General features: G+C 53.5%; 4 protein-coding genes across 7 annotated transcripts; 3 read left to right on the plus strand and 1 right to left on the minus strand.

Annotated features, from left to right (window-relative positions):
- The first annotated feature begins 4 nt into the window (after positions 1 to 4).
- CLTB (clathrin light chain B) lies at positions 5 to 6,481 on the plus strand. 4 transcript variants are annotated; one of them, XM_088173946.1, is made up of 6 exons: positions 5 to 304; positions 1,857 to 1,903; positions 3,018 to 3,135; positions 3,425 to 3,536; positions 3,912 to 3,965; positions 4,451 to 6,481. In XM_088173946.1, exons 1-6 carry the CDS (start codon positions 121 to 123, stop codon positions 4,620 to 4,622), a joined length of 687 nt encoding a protein of 228 aa, XP_088030072.1. In that variant the 5' UTR covers positions 5 to 120; the 3' UTR covers positions 4,623 to 6,481. The 4 variants fall into 4 exon arrangements, with proteins under 4 accessions (XP_088030072.1, XP_088030073.1, XP_014731512.1 ...); XM_088173947.1 differs by having other exon boundaries at positions 6 to 304; positions 1,860 to 1,903; XM_014876026.2 differs by lacking the exon at positions 3,912 to 3,965 and having other exon boundaries at positions 6 to 304; positions 1,860 to 1,903.
- Positions 6,482 to 7,960: 1,479 nt separating this feature from the next.
- On the minus strand, positions 7,961 to 8,672 carry HIGD2A (HIG1 hypoxia inducible domain family member 2A). The gene is made up of 2 exons (XM_014875909.2): positions 8,498 to 8,672; positions 7,961 to 8,290 (listed from the first exon to the last, which is right to left on the minus strand). The coding sequence occupies exons 1-2, from the start codon at positions 8,610 to 8,612 to the stop codon at positions 8,124 to 8,126; spliced, it is 282 nt and encodes a 93-aa protein (XP_014731395.1). The 5' UTR covers positions 8,613 to 8,672; the 3' UTR covers positions 7,961 to 8,123.
- A 64-nt stretch (positions 8,673 to 8,736) lies between these two features.
- NOP16 (NOP16 nucleolar protein) lies at positions 8,737 to 11,057 on the plus strand. Its single transcript, XM_014876052.2, has 5 exons — positions 8,737 to 8,901; positions 9,039 to 9,150; positions 9,753 to 9,822; positions 10,342 to 10,448; positions 10,688 to 11,057. The coding sequence occupies exons 1-5, from the start codon at positions 8,795 to 8,797 to the stop codon at positions 10,829 to 10,831; spliced, it is 540 nt and encodes a 179-aa protein (XP_014731538.1). The 5' UTR covers positions 8,737 to 8,794; the 3' UTR covers positions 10,832 to 11,057.
- A 558-nt stretch (positions 11,058 to 11,615) lies between these two features.
- Positions 11,616 to 18,720, plus strand: KIAA1191 (KIAA1191 ortholog). The gene is made up of 7 exons (XM_014875988.2): positions 11,616 to 11,805; positions 11,882 to 12,072; positions 13,381 to 13,504; positions 14,711 to 14,835; positions 16,026 to 16,132; positions 16,436 to 16,572; positions 17,037 to 18,720. The coding sequence occupies exons 1-7, from the start codon at positions 11,778 to 11,780 to the stop codon at positions 17,243 to 17,245; spliced, it is 921 nt and encodes a 306-aa protein (XP_014731474.2). The 5' UTR covers positions 11,616 to 11,777; the 3' UTR covers positions 17,246 to 18,720.
- Positions 18,721 to 19,275: the final 555 nt, after the last annotated feature.

A 19,275-nucleotide genomic window follows, 5' to 3' on the forward strand; every position in this document is an offset into this window, starting at 1 on the left:
ATGTCAACGCGGCTGCCCCGCCCGCCGCCGCAGTGACAGCGACAGCTCCGCCCGGGCATAGTCGGGCCCAGCCCAGCCGAGCCGCGTAGCCGGACCGGGAGCGGCGCGGGCGGGCCGGTCATGGCCGACGACTTCGGCTTCTTTTCCTCATCTGAGGGCGCTGGCGCCGAGGAGGACCCGGCCGCCGCCTTTCTGGCCCAGCAGGAGAGCGAGATCGCGGGCATCGAGAACGATGAGGGCTTCGGGCCGACCGATGGCGAGGCGGCCGCCGCCCCGGGCGGGCAGGCGGCCCTGCCGGAACAGGGTGAGCACGCCCGCGGGGGCCGCCCCTTTGCGCTCCTGTTGGGTACGGGCAGGCTCCTGACCTCGTGAGGTAACTGAGGGCTGTGCCCCCTTCTGCCCCGAAGGCACGGAAGGGTCCTCCGGGCCGCGTCTACGTGGGGCTGGGATCCCTGGGGGATGCACAGCATCCCCGGTGGGTGATGGGGTCTGTGCTGCACCTCAGGGGCTGGTGGCGGGGTGACCCTGTGGGCCAGGCTGGCATCCTAGCAAGGATTGTCTGGGCCTGTGCTTGTGCCCAAAGGGCTTCTCGAACCGGAGGGACTTGGGGTGAATCCTGAGCTGGGATGTGCCAGCCATGGGGCGATTTCTCCCTCTTGTGCTCAGGCTGGGTTTCCCGGGTTGGATGGCCTCCCGACTCCATGTTTCAATGCTCTCAGCTATGGCAGTGTAAAAGGCATCCAGGCGGCACTGAGGAGCAATGACAGCCTTGTCACTGTCCCCACAGACAGGAGAGCCCTTTGGGATGCAAAATGGAAGACACTGCCATTGGGAACGTTGTGGTCCCGGGCCCTGCAGGTAGAATCTGCTAATTCTGATCTCTTGCCTCCAGTCTGCAGGGGCTCTGGCATCTGCTCTCTATATGGACATAGGGACACTGTTGCCATAAGGCTCTGACTCCTTCCCCTAACCCAGCCCCACGGGGTCTCCTCATGCTGGCTGTGGAGCAGTGGTTTCAGAGCTCTGCACACAGGGCCATGGAGGCAGATCTGGGCCTGAGGAGGTGTTGACAGCCACAGTGATAAATGCAGTGAGACAGGCTGAAGCTGGGTGTAGTTATAGGGGTAAACACTTTGGGGCTAGTGCTGGCCTGAGCTGTACTATGTCTGTGCCTGCAGCTGGCTGGCAAGGAGAAGCCCTGTGGTCACTGGGGAAAGCTCAGGGCCTGGAGTGTGACTCCTTCAAAGCCTCTTCTCTCCTGGCAGCACAAAGCCCCCTGCCTGGGCTGGCTTTGTGACCCAGGTGGGCAGCTCTCTAAGGCTGTGGGGGCAGATGGGTGCCTCATTACCAACCCTGACCTTGCAGCTCATCCCAGGTGGGCTCCCAAGGACCTTGGTGTGCAGGCATGCCCTCCTGTGCTGGTGGAGCACAAAGAGTGTTTCCATGGGCTGTGTCCCTGGAGAACTGCCTTGGTACTTGACCGGCAGCTCTTGGATCAGCTGTGTCTATCCCTCTACAGGATGGGGTTGGTCAGGTTTTGTTTCTACAGTCAGAGCAGCAGCCTGGGTCACTCTCGTGCTGGAGCAGTTTCCCTAATCTTCAGATAAGATTAAACACCAGTGAAAACACCATAAAGATGTAAATGCCTGCAGAAGTTTGTGTGGGAGAGTAAGAAGTGCTCACTGAATCCCACCAAGGACAGGACACTGTGGGAGTGTTGTGCATGGGTGTGCTGGGCTGAAAAAGGCTCAAACTCCCAGGAACTGATCTCATGTAGTTTCATGAACACCAGCCCCTCTGGGATCACCTGCAGCTGCCATAGTTGTGTTTTTCCTTCTCTCTTCCTTTTTCTCAAGCAGGTTTCCAGAATGGAGGAGCCACTGTCAATGGAGATGTCTTTCAGGTGAGAGCTCAGCCCAGGGCTGTTAAGGGAGATTGAGTGGGTGTGGGTCCAGCATTCTGTTGCTCTGCCCCCAGCATTGACTGGCGTTTGCTATCTAGCTGCAGAACAGCTACAGTGCTCCTGGAAAGGTCTGGGTCTCCTGTGGGAGTCCTGGCTGCTCCATTCTATTTGGAGAGAAGATGTGTCTCACCTGCCATGACCTGCCCCACATCTGTGTGCAGGTGCTATGAAGGAGTGCCTGGGCCCTAAGAGCAGGTGACAAATTGTCCATTCCCCACAGAAGCCCTCTCTCTCCAGCCTAGGTAGCTTCTGGAGACCTCTGGAGCAGGCAGGAGCATCTCTTGACAGAGGCCAGAGACAGGATAGGGCTGCCATGGGACTTGGATCTCTCATGAAAACCACTTGTCTTGTGGCCAGGGGTGTTTCAGGGGGACCCACTTGGGTCTCAGATCCTTTTGGGAGTCTGAAGCCCAGCTCTGCTGTCAGCAGTGCCAGTGTCTGACAAGCCCTTCACCCCACCCGGTGCCTAGCAGTAGGGCATATGCACTGCCCATGCCTGGTTTACAGGATGATAATCTCCTCAGGAATGGGGCAGATTTAATTAGATTGAGGATCTTGGAAGAAGAAGCTGTAATCCCATTGCTGAGCTTGGTGTCAGACTGGGCGTCTGGCCAGTGGAAGGTGTTAGGGGAGGTGCTGGGGCTGGTGGGGCCCTCAGCTCAGACGTGAGGGAAGCAGCTCAGTCCTGGAGTTGCCTGGGACCCAGTGAGGGTCAGGGAATCCCTGGGGAGCAGGCCCAAGGCCAGTGTCTGCCCTGTGCAGTGGGGCTGCCCGAAGGATACAAGAGCTGTGGTGGCAGTGAGCAGCAAGTCAAGGAGGGAAATGCTGGGAAGGCTTTAGGTGACAGGGTCTGAGGCTGGGACAGCAGTTTGAGCTGAGTTTGAACACTTTGGGAATACTGTCCCGCATGTCCCAAGCTGTGACCCTTCCTACGTCCTATCTTGGATTGTCGGTGCTGGGAGTGTGGAGTCCTGACTGCTGCCAGCCCTTGGAGGTGGCTGGGCTGGGCTCTTGGAAACACTGGTGCTGATGGTGAGGTGCTCATGTGCTGCAGGAGTCCAACGGTCCCACGGATGCCTATGCAGCCATAGCCAAGGCTGACCGGCTGACCCAGGAACCCGAGAGCATCCGCAAGTGGAGGGAGGAGCAGAAGCAGCGTCTGGAGGAGCTGGGTGAGACCCAAGGCCATGTGTAGCCCCTTTTGCTTGTGGCACCCTGTGACATGGCAGTCAGGGCCTTTGGGGTCCCTCTCTTCTTGGTGACCCTGCTGCATCCCAGAGAGACGTCTCATGCCCCTGCCAAAGATTTGCTATCCTTGGGGCAGTGGTGCCTTTTGGCCAGTATTGGTGGGGACTGGGGACAGGTGTGAGGGGCTGCAGCTGACCTGCCTGCTGAGGGGCTGCCCAGCACACCCAGAAGGTGCCACTGTGGCTGATGGGCTCTGTCTCACTCGGGCCTTAGATGCAGCATCAAAGGTGACTGAGCAGGAATGGCGTGAGAAGGCCAAGAAGGACCTGGAGGAGTGGAACCTGCGTCAGAATGAGCAGATGGAGAAGAACCGAGCAAACAACAGGTATATCAGGGTCAGCATGGCCAAAAAGGACTCTCTGCCTTCCTGGGATTTTGAGGGCCTCTTTCCCCACAGTGGGGCCCAGCCCTGTAGGGGCAGAGCCTTGCCAAGCAAGGGCAGAGACCTCAGGTCTTGGAGTGGCTCTGGTGGCTGTGCAGAGCCACTGTGGCTGGAACCACACTGGGATCACCCTGGGATCTTGGTGCCTCCTGCCCCTGCATGGGGCTCGCAGGGGGGGAAGGGTTGGGCTCCAGGTTCTGGTGTGCTGCAGTGTGTGGGTCAGTCTTTGGGAGGACTAACCCCCTCTGTTCTCTCTTTCTAACCCTCTGCGTGCCTGTCGCTCCACTCCGCTCTCTCTCTCTCTGTGCCCGGGGCTAGGATCGCTGACAAAGCCTTTTACCAGCAGCCGGACGCCGATATCATTGGCTACGTGTATGTGCCTCTTACAGACCATATCCTGCCCCACAGGCTCTGGGGGTCCCTGCCCCAGCACTGCCTGCCCAGCCAAGGGAAGGGGAGATGCTGGGAGGTACTGGGCTCTGGTGAGGTACCAGAGGGAGGATGATGCAGCTGAGTGTCTCCAAATGGTGGAGTTTTAGGAGATGAGTGGAGCTCCTGGAAATGCCTCTGTGGGAGCTGGTTGAAGAAGCAAAGCCGTAGGTTCTTATGCCTTTTTGGGGATGGCTCGGGGGGGTGAAGTCTTGGGAGCAGGCAGATACTCCTGCACCTCTGGATGAATGATGTTTTGAGTGAGTGCAGCCAAAGGCAGACTTGAGCATCGTGTATCTCTGGGTCCCAGAGGACACTGAGCTTATCAGGTGGAGTAAAGGGATAGGAAGGGACATGGGTTTTTAAGACAGAAGGAAGAGTCTCCTTGGAAAGGGGTCTGCCAGTGACAACCCTCAATGTCTCTGCAGGGCCTCGGAGGAAGCATTCCTGAAGGAGTCCAAGGAGGAGACCCCAGGCTCTGAGTGGGAGAAGGTGGCCCAGCTGTGTGATTTCAACCCCAAGAGCAGCAAGCAGAGCAAGGATGTGTCACGGATGCGCTCGGTGCTCATCTCCCTCAAACAGACGCCCCTGTCCCGTTAGCTGTGCCTGGCACAGCCAGGAGCACAGCGGGCATGGCTGGGCTCACTGAGCCAGGTGGCTTCAGGGGCCGGCCCAGGAAGGGCCTCCCGCTGCCTGCTCTCTGATCTGCACCTCGGCTGTGCTCGAGTCACTGGTTGTATAACTCTCCCCATGGTTTTCCTTTGCTTAAAAGGTGCATTGGTCTCTTTTTACACTTATTTATAAATCACTGTGGCATTTCCCCGGGAAGCGGCACTGGGTGGCAGAGCTGAGTTAGTGGGGAAGCCCCAGCCTAGGCTCTTCAGGAGATTATGTCTGAGGGCCTGGCTAAATGAACAGTTAATCTCATCCTGTGTTCCCCACTTCAACCCTGTGCTGGGGATAAACCTGCCTGCAGCTGTCCTGGCAGTCCCATGTCCAGGCCTCAGTCCTAGCCCTGAGGCAGGGATCCCAGTGGGATCTCGGGCTGCTGTCTGCCTTTCCCATGGGATTTAGAGCAGAGTTGGGAGGGTGGAGAAACAGCCCTGGCTTGGCTCCACACCGCTGTGTCCTGCAGGGAGCATGGCTGCAGCATGGTACTGCCAGACTGGCAGGGACTGAGGAATGTGAGTACAGGCACCCAGGTTGGGCCTGGACTGCCAGCGGCTGCCCCAAGCCAATCAGAACTCTGCCTAGCCTGGCTATGCCCCAAAAAGTTGGTGGGGCTCCAGTGTCCATGTCCCATCTGTCCTGCAGTGCTGGCAGCACAGTGGTGTGGGTCACCAGGACAGGACTATGAAGGGGAGTGTGCAGCATGTTTCCTATCCTTTCCCCATGAACACCAGCAGTTGGCAATATGGGATGCCAGGCTTTGGGGGACCCTCGGCTTTGCTCTGCTCCTTCCCTTGCTACCAGAATGGGAGATGGAGGCTGTGTAGTTGCAGGGAAGGACATAGGAAGGTCCAGCTGCTGTGGGGCAGGTCAAACCCCCCACCTTCCTAACCCAGAGGCCTAGAGCAGGGTTGGGCAGAGTTCTGGTGCTGGGGTTTGTACTGTCCCTGAGAGCAACCTACACATCTGTCTGTAGTTGCTCTGCCCCCCTGGATTTGCCCACCTAAGGCAGTGTAGGGAGATGCCTCAGTCCTGCTCCCTGCTCGAACTTTCTCTCCTCTGCTTGGCAGGGATGGCACCAGTCCTGGGAACCTGCACAGCTCCCGGGTAGCGGGAGAGGGACAGCCTTGAGCTAGTACCCTGGGTCTGGCCTGTTGAGGGCTTGGGAAGGGCTTGCAGCAACTTGAGGGGATATAGACCAGAGCCCACAAAACATTCACTTGAGCCTCTCTGCAGAGCCCTGCTCAGCTGGAAATCAAGTGTGCAGAGCTCTCCTGCCCTGCAGCTGTAGCTCCAGGGCCAGAATGTCACCAGTCCTGCTGCTGCACCTGTGGGGGTGCCTGGGCACCCATGGCTCTGGGGCATGATCTCACCAGTGGGCTGGGAAGGTAAATGGGTGTGTAGGGAATCGCTTGGTGTTGTGTGTCGGGACTGTGCCCCCTGCCCATAGGGCTGATCGTTCCTGCCTGGCCCTCCTGAGCTCCTGCATGCGTAGGCAGCTCTGCTGTGCTGCAGAACACCTGGGGTCCTGGCTGCCTGCCTCAGCCTTGCATTGCAGAGCAGCTGGAAGCACCCCTGGCTACTTGTGGGGGGCAGTGTGCCCTCCCTATGCTCTGTCCCTCCAGCCCCTGCAGGCAGCTGGGCCTCTGGGTTCCCCAGCTGCTACGTGCTCCATGTCAGGCCGGGGCAGCTCTCGGGGAGCCATGCCCACAGCTGTTCTACATCCCTCGGCTTTGGTATCTGTGACTGTCCAAATTATCTGTTACAATAAACCAACATCTCCAACCCTACAGAGCACTGTTGTTTTTCTGTGTTAGGGATGCACGCTATATTTAGGAGAACCCACCACTATAAAGCCTCCGGTGGAAAGGACGGGGCTGGAGGAGAAACATCCTACAGGAAAAAATAGTGAGGGGAAGGCTGGAGGGTTTGTGCTTGGATAGGGCCAAAGCAGTGGCAGCAGGACCTGGGGCTTGGCTCTGTCCCCAAGGAGCTACAAACTCTGGCTTGTCCAAACAGGCTGAACTGCTCCCCTGTCCACTGCACCGTTCTCCAGCTGCCAAGGGATTGTGCTCACGGATCTGCCCACCTGCTGTTCCTCACACCCCTGCCCCAAGCTGGCTGGGCTGGAAGTGCCAGTGAGGCAGCCAAAAGCAGTTTCCTCTGGGAAAGATGTCCTGCACAGGCAGCTGGAGAGGGAAGACAGGCCCTGTGCTCCCCAGTGCTGAGGTGGAGCTCACCCTGCTCAGCACTGGCAATGGTTTGTTGCCCACCCTCACATCTCAGAGGTCAGCTCTAGTGAGCAAGAGCCTTTCCTCTCTCCTTGCCAAGGCCCACCAGCACAATTCCCTGGACAGGACAATCCATGTGCTTGTTCGCAAATAGAGGGTTCACCCTTCAGCCCATCCTTATAAGGACCCAGGACACAGGCACCAACTCACAGAACAACACCTGGAAAGAGCCCAGGCTGCTTGGTGAGGTGTTTCAGCACAGGCAGAGGTGTCTGCATCCCTTCCCCTGCAGGTACAAGCTGCTGCAGCCACAGTGCAATGAACAGAGACTGTGGTCCCATGTCCTTCTAGCTCTGTGGCCCTGGTATATGGGAGTGTGAAGTCTCTTGGATCACCAAACCCTGGTATGATCCAAAATCCAACAGTGTGGGACCATGTTTGTCAGGACACAGGCAGTGAAGGTCCCTTGGGGAAGAAGGTGTTGCTGACTCCCCAGCAAGAACAGCTGAAGCAGCAGCATGTCCCAGAGAACATGGCCAGACCCCATTTCAGAAATGCGAGTTCCCTGCTTGTTTTCACAGGGAGTTTCATGTCTTGTTTCTTTTGCATCACCACAGCTTCAAGACAGCCATACCCACCCCCTTTTCTACCTGCACTGTTTACTGCTTTGGCTTCTCAGTGCTCTGCAATCCAGTATCAGTCAGAATCTTGCTGCACTTAATTTTATTACTCACCAGTTTCAATTGAACAGGTTACACAACCTCCCAGACTGCCTCCCCTGCTGCCTAGGGACTCTGTCCTGCCAGGACCAAGCCATAAGCAGCAGTTCCTTCCTCATGGGCAGCTCATTTCTCAAATGCTGGTCACTGCCTGACTACGACCACACCTCAGACCACGACCGAGAAGACACAATTTTATCAGCCTGTGACAGCATCAAGCAAGAAGTCTGACAGAGGTGGTGAGGCTTAGTGACATGCAGCCTCAGTGCTGCAGGAGGGGGAGCTCTTGGGGAAACAAAAAAAAATACCACAGCCTAAATTACATGTTAATCACAGAATGTATTCACCCTACTTCCAGTGCTCCAGAATTGGCTTCACCGAGACATTACAACAGTCTCTCAGAAAACTCCATCTGCAGCCAGGATCCACTCTGCCAGCTGGTAGACGCTTGCCCGTGGCCGTAGCTTCGCTCTCGTCCGAGGTCACTGTCGGGATTTGATAGCCGTGGCCGCCATGCCCCCCAGCAGGGCGGCAAAGGTGAAGCCCTGGGCTATGACACGCGCCCGCATCATCAGCTGCGAGCGGCGAGTGTTGCCTTTCTTGAAGCAGATTATTCCGTAGGCCAGGACACTGACGGTGCACAGGCAGCCTGCGGGGAAGGACACGGCTTGTGAGGCTCGGCTTCCTCCGGGCCTGAGCGCTGCGGGCCGGTTCCACCGCACTCCCAAACCCGAGCCGCGCCTCCCCGGGGGGCAGCCGGCCCGGGGCCGAGGGAACGGCCCCTCACCAGTGACCATCGCTCCGGCCCGCGCCCCTCACTCAGCCTCCGTCCCGCCACCCCCCGCCCCACTCTCACCGAGGGGCACCAGGGGGTTCTCGCGGGTCTTGCGCAGGAACTTCTCCGTGAATCCCTCCTCAGGGAACGTGGGCAGCGGGCAAGGCTCTAGTGGGGGGGGCGGCCCCGCCGCCATGGCCAAGGTGACAACAACGGCCCTTTCCGGCTGCCGTAGCCACCGCCTCCGAAGCAGTGTATGCTGGGGGTTGAAGTCCGACGCGCACACTTATCGCGCGGCGCTGCTGTGTCGGAACTACACTTCCCGTGGTGCCCCGAGGCGCCCGTGGCAGCCCCGTGGCCAGCGCGCGTGTGTCCGCCATGCCGAAGGCCAAGGGGAAAAGCCGGCGGCAGAAATACTCGTACAACCTCAACCGCAAGCGGCTCTACCGCAGCGCCCGCCGCCGCGCCGCGCCCCGCATCGCCTGGTGAGCGCCGGGGACACGGGGGGCACGGGCCGAACGTGGGAAGGGGCAGGGCGGCCGGGACGCTGCACGTGTGGGTGGGGAGGGGGACGCGGTGGGATGGGGGGGACACAGCCGTGATGTCCCTTGTCCCTGCGCAGCTCGCACATCCGCCATGCCTGGGACCCGCACAAGTCGGTGGCACAGAACCTGGCCGAGATGGGCCTGGCCGAGGATCCCAACAAGGCTATCCCCATCCCGAAGAAGCTGCTGGTAAGGAAGGGTTTGGCCGGGACCGCTCCTTTATGGGGGAGGTACCCTCGCAGCACGGGGCAGGTGGCTCTGGATAAGTCTCTGGCGGTGGACACATTTCTTATATTGATCTACACGCTTATCTCGCCAAGATCCTGGCGTGGGAACGAGCTACAGCTCTCCAGAGACATAATGGACTTTAGAACAAATATAAAAAACGTCAGTCCATCTCCTGGGACTTGTCAGAGACAGGTGGGGCAGGGAACGCTGCAGCCAAGTTGCTCCTGATAACAAAGAAAGGCTCTTTGTGTACAACAGTGCCAGCTTGGCCCATCTGCATAAGAGGGCGACGTTTTCAAGTGAAAGGTGGCCCCAAAAACTCAAGGAAAAAGTAGGAATGACGTTGTCTGCCATTTGTTTCCATTCATACAGCGTTTCTCAGCTGACAGCCTCACCCACAAGCCAATTTAATGGCACAAATAAGGCTCTGCTTAAGCCAGCTAGGATTTCCTGCCCCTTGCAACCATGTAGAAGCAGTTTGGAGTTTTGGGAGCAATGTGTGGGAACACAGCACTCTTCCAAATGGGCATTTCTTCATTTGTCTTTTCTCTGCTATAATTCAGGGGATGGAAGTGGAAAGCGACGGACAACAGCCAGGAAAGAAACTAGTGCGGAAGCCGTACGTGGTGAATGGTCAGTGTTGCATTTGGGAGTTCTCCTAAGCCCCTGTGGGTTATTTTGTCATCCTGTGCTGTGCCAAGGATAGGGAAGGGTGTTATTTCTTATTCAGCCTTGTGGAGGAGCATGTCTTTCCTACAGTGTTTGTCCCTGCGGCCTCAAGAGGGCTCTTGTCACTGCGAAATGTGCTGGTGCTTGGCTCCAGGGTGAAAAGAAGACGTGGAGGCAGTACCTCATGTATTTAAGTGGTGGGCTGGGCAGCTCTGAGCAGTCACACTCTGCAGCCTGGGCTGAAACGGTCTGCTCCTCGTTTGTGAGCTGGAGAAGAGCTGCAATGCAGGCCTGGATGCCTGCAGCCTGAGCAGAGTGCTGTTGTCTTGGCCATTTTCCTGCACCATCATGTGCTGGGAAACGTCCCTGCATGCACCAGCAGCCAAGCTGTGTGGCTGGAGTCAACCTTGGGGGGAGGTTGGGGACCTCTGAGGTGGTGTTGCTTCCCTCCCCTCCCTCATGCTACCTCTGCCCTCTGCCTAGAGATGGAACTGGAGGCCAGCCTCCCTGAGAAGAAGTCGAACACGCTCTCACGAGACCTCATTGACTATGTGCGATACATGATCCAGAACCATGGGGAGAACTACAAGGTACATTCCAGAGCACCTGGAGTGATTCACTCCTGGATCTTCCCATCAGCAGGAGGAGAACTGCTAATCCTCTCTGTCCTGGATCCTGTTTTGCAGTCAGCTGGTTCTTAAGGGAAAAAACAGTTTGAACTGTGGCCAGCTCCCTGTCTGAGTCAGGCAGTGATCACACTGGTGTGGTTAGGCTGGTTTGGTGTTTGCTCTTGGGGCTGCTCCTCTGACTTACCTCTCCTTTGTCGCAGGAAATGGCTCGAGATGAGAAGAACTACTACCAGGATACTCCCAAACAGATTAAGAGAAAGATCAATGTGTACAAGAATTTCTATCCCGAGGAGTACAAGAATTTCATTGCATCACTCAAGCCAGAAAAAATGGAAGTGCAGTGACTGCTCTTTTTCCTCAGGTTTACCTGCAAGTGCAGGCTTGACATGAATATTTTCCAAACTGAAAAAGCCTCTGGTGATGGAGGAAAGACCCTCACTAGGCGGAGATGGTTATAACTATCCATGAAAGACTCTTGGCACTAGCACTGACTGTGCCGTTCTGCTCACTTTCTGTGTGGCAGCCACCATTTCTTTAGCTTTGCTAAAATAAAATACTCTTTCTAGCTGCTTTGTGAATGTCTTGTTTGTGTGCTTGGTGCAGGCCTGCTTTGGAGAGCTCCTGGTGGTGATGTTGGCATTGAACACGTGTCACCCCCTGTGGTGACAGGGCTGGGTGTGGGCAGCACTCAGACTTTTGCTGATTGTCCTGTAGGCAGCGTAAGTTGGAGCAGAGCCATGTGCTGCTTCCTTCCCCTGTGCCTGCAGCTTGGGAGAGTAGGCTGAGGTCCCTTTCCTGCCGAGGAACTGGAGGGTAGCAGAGAGGTCACCCTTCCATTGACAAAAGGAAGGAGCAGCTGTAGAAAAGGTGTCACAATGAGAATGCCTGCCACGTACTTCTGTTCCTGATGGGCTTGCCAGCTTCCAGGATTGGTTTTCCAGGACCTAGCGCCCTGTGGGTTCACCCAGCAACCTCTTGTCTGTAGGAGGACAGGACACGTGGGCAGGAGACGACCGCAGCCCCGCCACCCGGGCCGTGGGTGCGCTGGGGACCCGCCCCGGCCCTGCGTCTCCGGTAATCCCCGCCTTCTCCGCCCGAACTACACCTCCCAGCGTGCCCCGCGCGAAGCTATCACATCTCGCGAGACCGCGCCCCTATAAGAGCGCCTCCCGCAGGCATAAATAACTCCCGGCTGTGGCGGCTCCGGGTGGTTCCGCTATGGCCGCTCTGGGCCTGGCGCTGGCCCTGCTGCCCCTCCTGCCCCTCGCCGAACCCCGCTGAGCCTCCGCCATGAGCTCTGGGCAGCCCGACGCTCCCGGTAAGGTTCCCCACGCGCTCCCTGCCGGGCTTGGTCGGGCGCGGCGGCGGGGCTGAGTGCTGCGCTCTCTCCGCAGCGCTGGAGCCGGGCGGCGGGGCCCCCTCGGGCAGGATGTCGCTGCCCCTCGGCGTTCCACGCCGCGCCTTCAGCTACGATGATGCCCTGGAGGACACGGCGCCCATGACGCCGCCGCCCGCCGATCTGTGTGCCAGCGTGCTCTGGAAGCAGCCGGTCATCCCCGAGCGCAAGTACCAGGAGCTCTCGAAGGTACCGGCCCCGCTGGCCCCCGCATGTCCTTGGGTACCCTGCGGCTCTGGTGCCCCTGTCCTGGCAACCCCCTTCTCCTGAGCATCCCCCCGTCCTTGTACCTCTCCTTGCCTGGCTGGCCCTGTCCCGTGCCCTCGCAGCAGGACTCTCGGGAGGGGCAGGGGACACAGCCCGGCACTGCTGCTTGGCCTTGCTCTGAGCACATGCAGGTGTGGGTGGGACAAGCGTGTGCTGAGCGTCTCCTCCGTGTTTGTGGTTAAAAAACCCCCAGCAACCAGATGTAATTAAACTAGAGCATAAGGGTGGTTTAGATTGGATGTAAGTCCTTTATAATAAGGGTGGTGAGGCACTGGCTCAGTGTGCTCTGAGAAACTGTGGCTGCCCCGTCCCTAGAAGTGTTCAAGGCCAGGCTGGCCGGAGTTCTGAACAAGATGCTCTACTGGAAACTGTCCACCTACCACAGCAGGGCGTTGGAACTGTATGATCTTTAAGATCCCTTCCAACCCATACTGTTCTGGAATTCTATGCTTTGAGTGCAAGACCAGCCCTTTTAAATTTAGAGGGTTTTTTCCTAAGTTTGAAATTAAGCTAAATGTTGTTGGATGGAAGTATGTAACTCTGCATCCCTTTGAGCTTAACCTCTATTTTATACTTCCTTGGTTTTTAAATCTCTTGTGGGAGACAACCGAAAGCTGTGGTTTGGTACAAAAAGTAAACTCTCCAGTCAAGGAACTCCTGTTTTGTGAGAAGGAAGTCAGTGTTTCACAGGATATTTTGTTTTCTAGCATTCATTTTCTGTTTCTTTGCTGGGTGATCAGTGGTAGAACTGTGACCACCGGACACACTGAGCAAGAAACACACAAGGAATGAGGTGGGAAAACAAATTGTTTACTCCAGGCTCTACTCTGTGACTGCCATTCTGTGAACAGCTGGTGCTTGAGCTGCCTGTGGAAGGTGCTCTTGGTACTTTTTGCCCAGATGACCTTGAAGTCCAGTTTGCATTTAGGAGAAGAACAGATGTTCTGGTTTCTTTCCTGTTGACCTTTTTGTACTTGGACTAACAGCTTGTTTACTCTGAGCCTGGTCGGTTTTCAAATGCTGGCTGCACATCGCTTGTTCAGTGCTATGAATTCTAAGGTTCTGAACGTAACTGGGCTGCAGTGAGCACAGTGTAGGGATTTCTCCCATGGGATGAAGACTGGCTGCTAGAGCAGCATGGCCTTGTCTCACTTGTGTAATTAGAGATGTGTCCTGGCCAGGTGCTGAGATTCTTTCCTATCTAAACTGTCCCGTGCTGCTTCTCCACAGGATGAGGATGGGGATACCAACATGAAACCTGTCATAACTCCTTCATCGTCCACAGAAAGTGTGAACAAGGTGCCTGTGGTGAAGGCCAAGGCCACTCACATCATCATGAACTCCCTCATCACAAGTAAGGACTCACTTCTCATACTCTCATGTGTGGGTTGGGCACTGAGAATGCTCCAGCTTGGTGGATGCCTCAGGGTAATTTCTGGGGAACTCTTGGGTTCCGGCTGGCTCTGCTCTGGTGCTGTGTGAGTTTGTTTTTTTCAGGAGATGTTTCTAGAAGGAAGCAAGGAACTGGGGAATAGATCACATGTGGTGCTTCTGTGTTTCCAGGGGCGGGGGGAGGAGTGTAGAGTTTGTTGTTTGCTGGCAGGACACTGCAGTCCATGCTGCTGGAGTGCAGAGGCTGCTGCTGCTCTGTTTGCTTATTAACCTGCTATTTCTGAATGACAGGCAGAGCTCTACCATTAACCCAACTAGTGAGGAGAGCTGACACACTGTGCTAATGGAGCACTTGCTGGCAATTTTGTTGTTAATAGCAGCAGCTGCCTTGCTAACTGCAGCACTTCAAAACATAAATCAAAATGCTTTAAAATAAAATTGGGTCAGTTATGTTTGCAGAGATGTGCCCTTTTGCAATAAGAGGAATTATTTCTGTGTTAATCTGTCCTCTGTCCACAGTGCTGCCTCTTCTTTCAGCAGCTACAAATAACGAGGATCTCAAAATAACTTTTAGATGGGAAGTGTTATCTATTTTAAAAAAGACAGCGGGCTTTTCTACTAACCTTCTTGTGCTCTGATTCCTTTTGACTTTTTCCCTCGTTCCACTAGGGAGTGAACCTCTTATCCTGGGGTTTGGAGAAACTGCTTATGTTTTTCAGAACTGAAGTTGATATCAGTGTATGAGATGCTGGCTCTGTATGTGGCTGAAGTAGTTTATTTTACCTGATCTAAAATCACTGTGAGTCTTTAAAACATGATCTGTGAGGCTCCCTTGAATGCAATGGGCCACTTAAAGTGTCCAACTTACTGGGTTCTGCTAGATTTATGAAGTTGTGAGGAGTGATGCAGTATCTGGGGTGAGATAGGATTAATTACAGGTGTTGCATTTGTGATATATCTGGTGATTGGGGAAAAATCACTGCTCATCTGACAGCCCTGTGTCTCAGGGTAGTTGTCAAGTCAGAATATCTCACCGGGTTCATCTTTCTCAGCTTGTTACAATGTGTGAATGATGAAAAAAGAGTTTGTGTTCAGCTGCTGGAGCTGCCTTTGCTAGAACCGCTTGTGGTGGCATTTCTGTGTGAATTTGTGTTCTTGTGTGTTCCAGAGCAGACTCAGGAGAGCATCCAGCGCTTTGAGCAGCAGGCAGGGCTGAGGGAAGCTGGCTACACACCCCACAAAGGCCTCACCACTGAGGAGACCAAGTACCACCGAGTGGCTGAGGCAGTCCACGTAAGGCTTGTTTTCTATTGGATTTCTCTATGTAGAATGCGTCTAGTTTAATATTTACTTGGTTACAAAACTTTTGGAGTATGATGCAAAGACTTGCCTTAATCTGCTTCCCCTGAAGCCTTTTAGCTTATTGTGTGGGAAAGTTTACCCACTTTTATTTTTAAGTTAATATTAGCCTTTGTAGTTTTGAAACAGCTTTTTTTTTTTTTTTTCTGAAATCTGTCACATTTCACTGTCACATCAAACTATGACAGTTGTTTTTCCAGATGGGGACAGCCTTACACAATCTGATTTCTTGCTGTACTTTTGAATGGTGCCCTGCAGTTGATTTCTGCAACTGTGTGTCCAAAGAGAACTTGTAAACTGTGCATTTCCATTGTGGAAGTTACCAGATGCATCTTACTGAAAACCAGAGTCTTGAATGAACATGTTACTGTGGGCTACTGAGCTTTTAAAAAAACTCTTCAGTTGGAGTTTAATAGTCAACTCTCCCAGTGTCCTCCCATGAGGCCAAAGTTTCAATAACTGCGTTGGTGAATACCATTAGTGTGGCTTGAATGGCCACAGGAAACATTACAAGGTACCCTGTGTATTTTGTGTTTGAACTGTAACTGCCCTTCAAATGACTTCTTCAAAGTTCAGTTTGTACAGTCCAGCTTGTAATAACATGCTTTGCATACACCCAGTTCCTGTTTATTTTGTGCCCAGGTTCATCTCTGTTCCAGGGCAGTGTTTTCATCCTGATGTACACTAATTGCTTCACAGGGTCTGGTATTCCTGACCTTGTACCTTCTGTGAGAACTGGTCTCACCCTCGTAAGAGAACTGATGGGACTGAAAGCTTTGTTGCTCTGAGAAGTGCTGGAGAGACAAATGGGTGCTGTGGGATTTAGACCAGTTACCAGGTAGCTGAAGTGAGCTCTGCTGCCTCCAGAGCCACCCTAGGAGTGCTGGTATTCCTTCCTGTAGCCTGAAGTGAACTTTCAAAATGCTTCTGTTTGATGCGGAGAGAAACTTAAGGAGGAGTATGCAGGTACTGTAATACTAGATACAACTTTAGGTGTGGTGACACTTTTTCTTCATCACCTGTGATAGAAAAAGTTGTCTGGTTTTGACAGTAAAACTGGGTGTTGTTCCTTATGTCCAGCATTTAAGCTGTGTTGCTTCTGTTTCTCTTGCCTCTTCTGACAGAACCTAAAAATGCAGAATGGAGAGACAACAAAAGATGACAAACAGAATTCTTCTGCTCAGTCCACTCCAAGCAGTACCCCCCATTCTTCCCCCAAGCATAAAAACAGGTACTCTACCTCTTTTGGTTTCCTACAGGCTGCTGAGGTGGGAGCTGCTACAAATAGCCTTCTTATTCCCAGGAGGGACTGTACAGGGTGGAATTTAGAGCCTGATGAAGATTAGTGTTGGATAGATCCAAATATTGGAAGCCTGTGGAACTTGAGCATGCATATCTTACCCTGGGTGGTAACAAACCTATTAAGATTTCTTAAATGGCCACTTTTAACTACATGAAAAGTTCCTGCCATAGTGGGGTCACTTGAAGTATTTGTTCTCATGTTTTAAACATCTCAATTACTTTTTTTCCTTAGGGGTTGGTTTAGTCAGGGATCCTCTACTTCTATCGCTGGCTCAGACTTTGCTATGGAAAGTGGTGGAGACAGATTGCCATCTGAAAGATGGAGCTTTTTTGGACCCAGAGCTCTCCAGAAGTCGGCCAGTGATGCAGGTATGTCCTTGAAAAATCTACCTGGCCAAGAGCAAGGGGGGGAACTGTCACACAGCAGACTTGCTGGCTCTTTCTGGAGTCTTACCCTGCTTGCCTTGTTACTCTCCAGGACCACCTTGGGAACGTGTGTTAGTCATATAATTCCTGTGCCTAAATATACAGCAGTTAGGTAAAACCTGTGCCAGGGATCTGGAAGCAGAAATAACTTGCAGTGAGTTGCAGGGGGAGGGGCAGGGTGTGAAGGTGACAGCTTTTTACTCTTTCTCTGATGTGTGATGCAACCAGGACTGCAAGTGCCAACCCCAGATGTGGAATAGGCTTCAGATGATATGAAGCTGCTGGAATTTGCATAGGCTGTCTGTGGTGCTGAGTGTCAGTAACACTGCTCACTCCTGGCAGCAATAGGAAAAGGATTTGACTGGTTTTCCTAGTTTTTACTGTGATTTTTTTTTTTTTTTAATCAGGAGGATTTACCATTCAGTCCTATAAGGGTGCCCAGAAGCCATCCCCAATGGAGCTGATGCGTGCTCAGGCTACAAGGATGACAGAGGATCAAGTCACCTTCAAGCCACCCAAAATGGACATTCCAGGCACAGATGGGAGGAAACAATCTCCACGTTCCCACAATATCAAACCTCGGGATCTGAACGTGCTCACTCCCACTGGGTTCTAGAGGAAAGCTTCCAGTGTCTTTAGCAGGCTACAGGGTGTCTTAAGCTCTGCTTCCTTGTCCCATGTGCTGAAGTAAAGTAGGAAAGTCTCCTTTTCTAGCTCTTCATCTCAGAAGAAACAATTGTTTTATTGTCCTGCTAAAGCCAGTCTTGGAAAAACTCCTCCACCAGTCCTAAACCCATGTCAACCATCCTGTCTGCTGCACTGCACTGGTTTGGGCTGCCAGACTGCTCTGGATGTGCTTCCCAGTACATCACACCACAGTGAAACCCTGAGCCATGTTTTTTTTGGACAGGATTCCATGTGGTGTGTGAGCACCTGGATTGTATGCCTGGAATCTGATTGTCTTGTCCTGCTCAGTGCTGAAGGACCCACAGGAGGACTGGTTCTGTCAAGAGATCAAGCAGAAAATGATGTGAAGAAGCAAGGACTGAAAACTGGACCAATAACTGCCAGAAGGAAGATGGGGTATATGGTGGGTCAGTATAAATATGGCAGTCCCTCGCTATCCAGTGTGACCATGTTTTTTGTTCTTGGAATGTTTTTTAAAGGGAAAAGGGACTAGTGACCATTCTAAGATGTTCCCATTGGAAAGGCAGGGAGCAGAATCTAATGGGAGTTTGGAAGTCAGGAGGAAGAATTCCTTTTCTTCCAACTCTGCATTTGCAGGTGTTCTGGCACACTGGATGCTGCTTGATTTGTTTTTGCTGGTTTTTTGGGGTTTTTTTTCCCTATAATTGTGTAGAATGTATTAGACACCGGAAATACTTCTCAGACAGGGTATTTTGTTTTGTCAGCATTAAGTGTGTTCTACAGGGCTGGGGGAGGACTGAGGACAGACCAAGGCTGAATGCTCCTCCCTGCTAAGGTACAGCTGGATGTGATCCTTGACCTAATCTGAACCAGTTCCTGGGAACAACTAACACTGGCTTTCAGGAAAAGTGGAAGGAACCCTTGGCTACCATCTAATCCCTTAAGTGTGATAGGCAGCATTGCTCTGTAATCCTCACTTGTGCTGTGGCAGATGGGTCTCCTCAGGTCTGCTCTTGATCTTACGACTGTGGTGCAGTCTTTCAGCCAGCACCAGCCTTGCATCTGGAAGTGGAACCTTCTCTGTTGCCAGGACATTATATAGAAGTTACTTAACAGCTGGTAACCGTCGAGTTCCAGGGTTTCTGCCTTCTAAAACCAAACACTCTCCCTGGAGGGTGAGACAGGGTTGGCTACCTTGGCTGGCTGCTGGCCCCTCTGGAGCAGCACATTTTGTAGCACTGCTTTCTCTCAAGCTTCAGCAGCACTGCCATTGATGTGTTGTGTGAAAGTCCCCCAACCAAACCAGCAGTTCTGTCACCACTTGTTTGCACCTTGGCAATCAGGCTCTCATTTGACATTAATTTATTTGTTGACTGTATTCACATCTTATGTGTATGTTTTTGTTTTGTTTGTTACAGGACAATAAAATCCTTGTGGAATTGAGGTCCACAGTGTGTGTTGGTGCTGGCAGAGGCCTTGTGGGGGACATTTGGGGCTGTCCAGTGAGTGTGGGGTCAAGATTCTGGTGGATAAGGCTCTGGCAGCACCTCAGTAAAGTGAAATATTTGCCCACAAACTCCCCTTTCACAGGGAGACTGGGTTCACAGCCATGCTCGGTTCTGACTTTAGGGCATGTGCAGATGAAACTAAACATTAAGTCTTTGTGTTTTCTTGAGCAATCCAAATTAATGTTTGAGATTTTGTCTCTTGTTGCTTGCAATCTGTGTTTCCACCTGTACTATGGAGGTGGGCACAGGTGTGGGAACTAGGCTGGTGTTTCCCTAGAGTTCCCCTCTGAGAAGTTGTGGTAGGCAAGGCTTGCTGCTGTAGTAGTGCTTTTAGCTGCCCTTTAAAGTACTGCTGATGGAGCACATGATTCATCTGGGCTGGGGAAGTCTGAGCTCTGAATGCTGGTGTTTCCTGTGCTCGTGTGGAGTGGAAGCTGAGCTCAAAGTCATGGAACAGATTCAGGTACTGAGGTACAGGCTCTTGCTGTGG

Source organism: Sturnus vulgaris, chromosome 15 (assembly GCF_052056855.1).
Source record: "Sturnus vulgaris isolate bStuVul1 chromosome 15, bStuVul1.hap1, whole genome shotgun sequence".
Taxonomy (NCBI): domain Eukaryota; kingdom Metazoa; phylum Chordata; class Aves; order Passeriformes; family Sturnidae; genus Sturnus; species Sturnus vulgaris.

Excerpts from the sequence above, each read along its gene's own strand:
- CLTB (XM_088173946.1), top strand. The coding sequence starts at position 121 with ATGGCCGACGACTTCGGCTTCTTTTCCTCATCTGAGGGCGCTGGCGCC. Across the intron at positions 1,904-3,017 it reads TCAATGGAGATGTCTTTCAG|GAGTCCAACGGTCCCACGGA; the intron begins GTGAGAGCTCAG and ends CATGTGCTGCAG. Across the intron at positions 3,537-3,911 it reads AAGAACCGAGCAAACAACAG|GATCGCTGACAAAGCCTTTT; the intron begins GTATATCAGGGT and ends GCCCGGGGCTAG.
- HIGD2A (XM_014875909.2), bottom strand. The coding sequence starts at position 8,612 with ATGGCGGCGGGGCCGCCCCCCCCACTAGAGCCTTGCCCGCTGCCCACG. Across the intron at positions 8,291-8,497 it reads GAACCCCCTGGTGCCCCTCG|GCTGCCTGTGCACCGTCAGT; the intron begins GTGAGAGTGGGG and ends CCTTCCCCGCAG.
- NOP16 (XM_014876052.2), top strand. The coding sequence starts at position 8,795 with ATGCCGAAGGCCAAGGGGAAAAGCCGGCGGCAGAAATACTCGTACAAC. Across the intron at positions 9,823-10,341 it reads GAAGCCGTACGTGGTGAATG|AGATGGAACTGGAGGCCAGC; the intron begins GTCAGTGTTGCA and ends CCCTCTGCCTAG. Across the intron at positions 10,449-10,687 it reads ACCATGGGGAGAACTACAAG|GAAATGGCTCGAGATGAGAA; the intron begins GTACATTCCAGA and ends CCTTTGTCGCAG.
- KIAA1191 (XM_014875988.2), top strand. The coding sequence starts at position 11,778 with ATGAGCTCTGGGCAGCCCGACGCTCCCG. Across the intron at positions 13,505-14,710 it reads CATGAACTCCCTCATCACAA|AGCAGACTCAGGAGAGCATC; the intron begins GTAAGGACTCAC and ends TGTGTGTTCCAG. Across the intron at positions 16,573-17,036 it reads GAAGTCGGCCAGTGATGCAG|GAGGATTTACCATTCAGTCC; the intron begins GTATGTCCTTGA and ends TTTTTTAATCAG.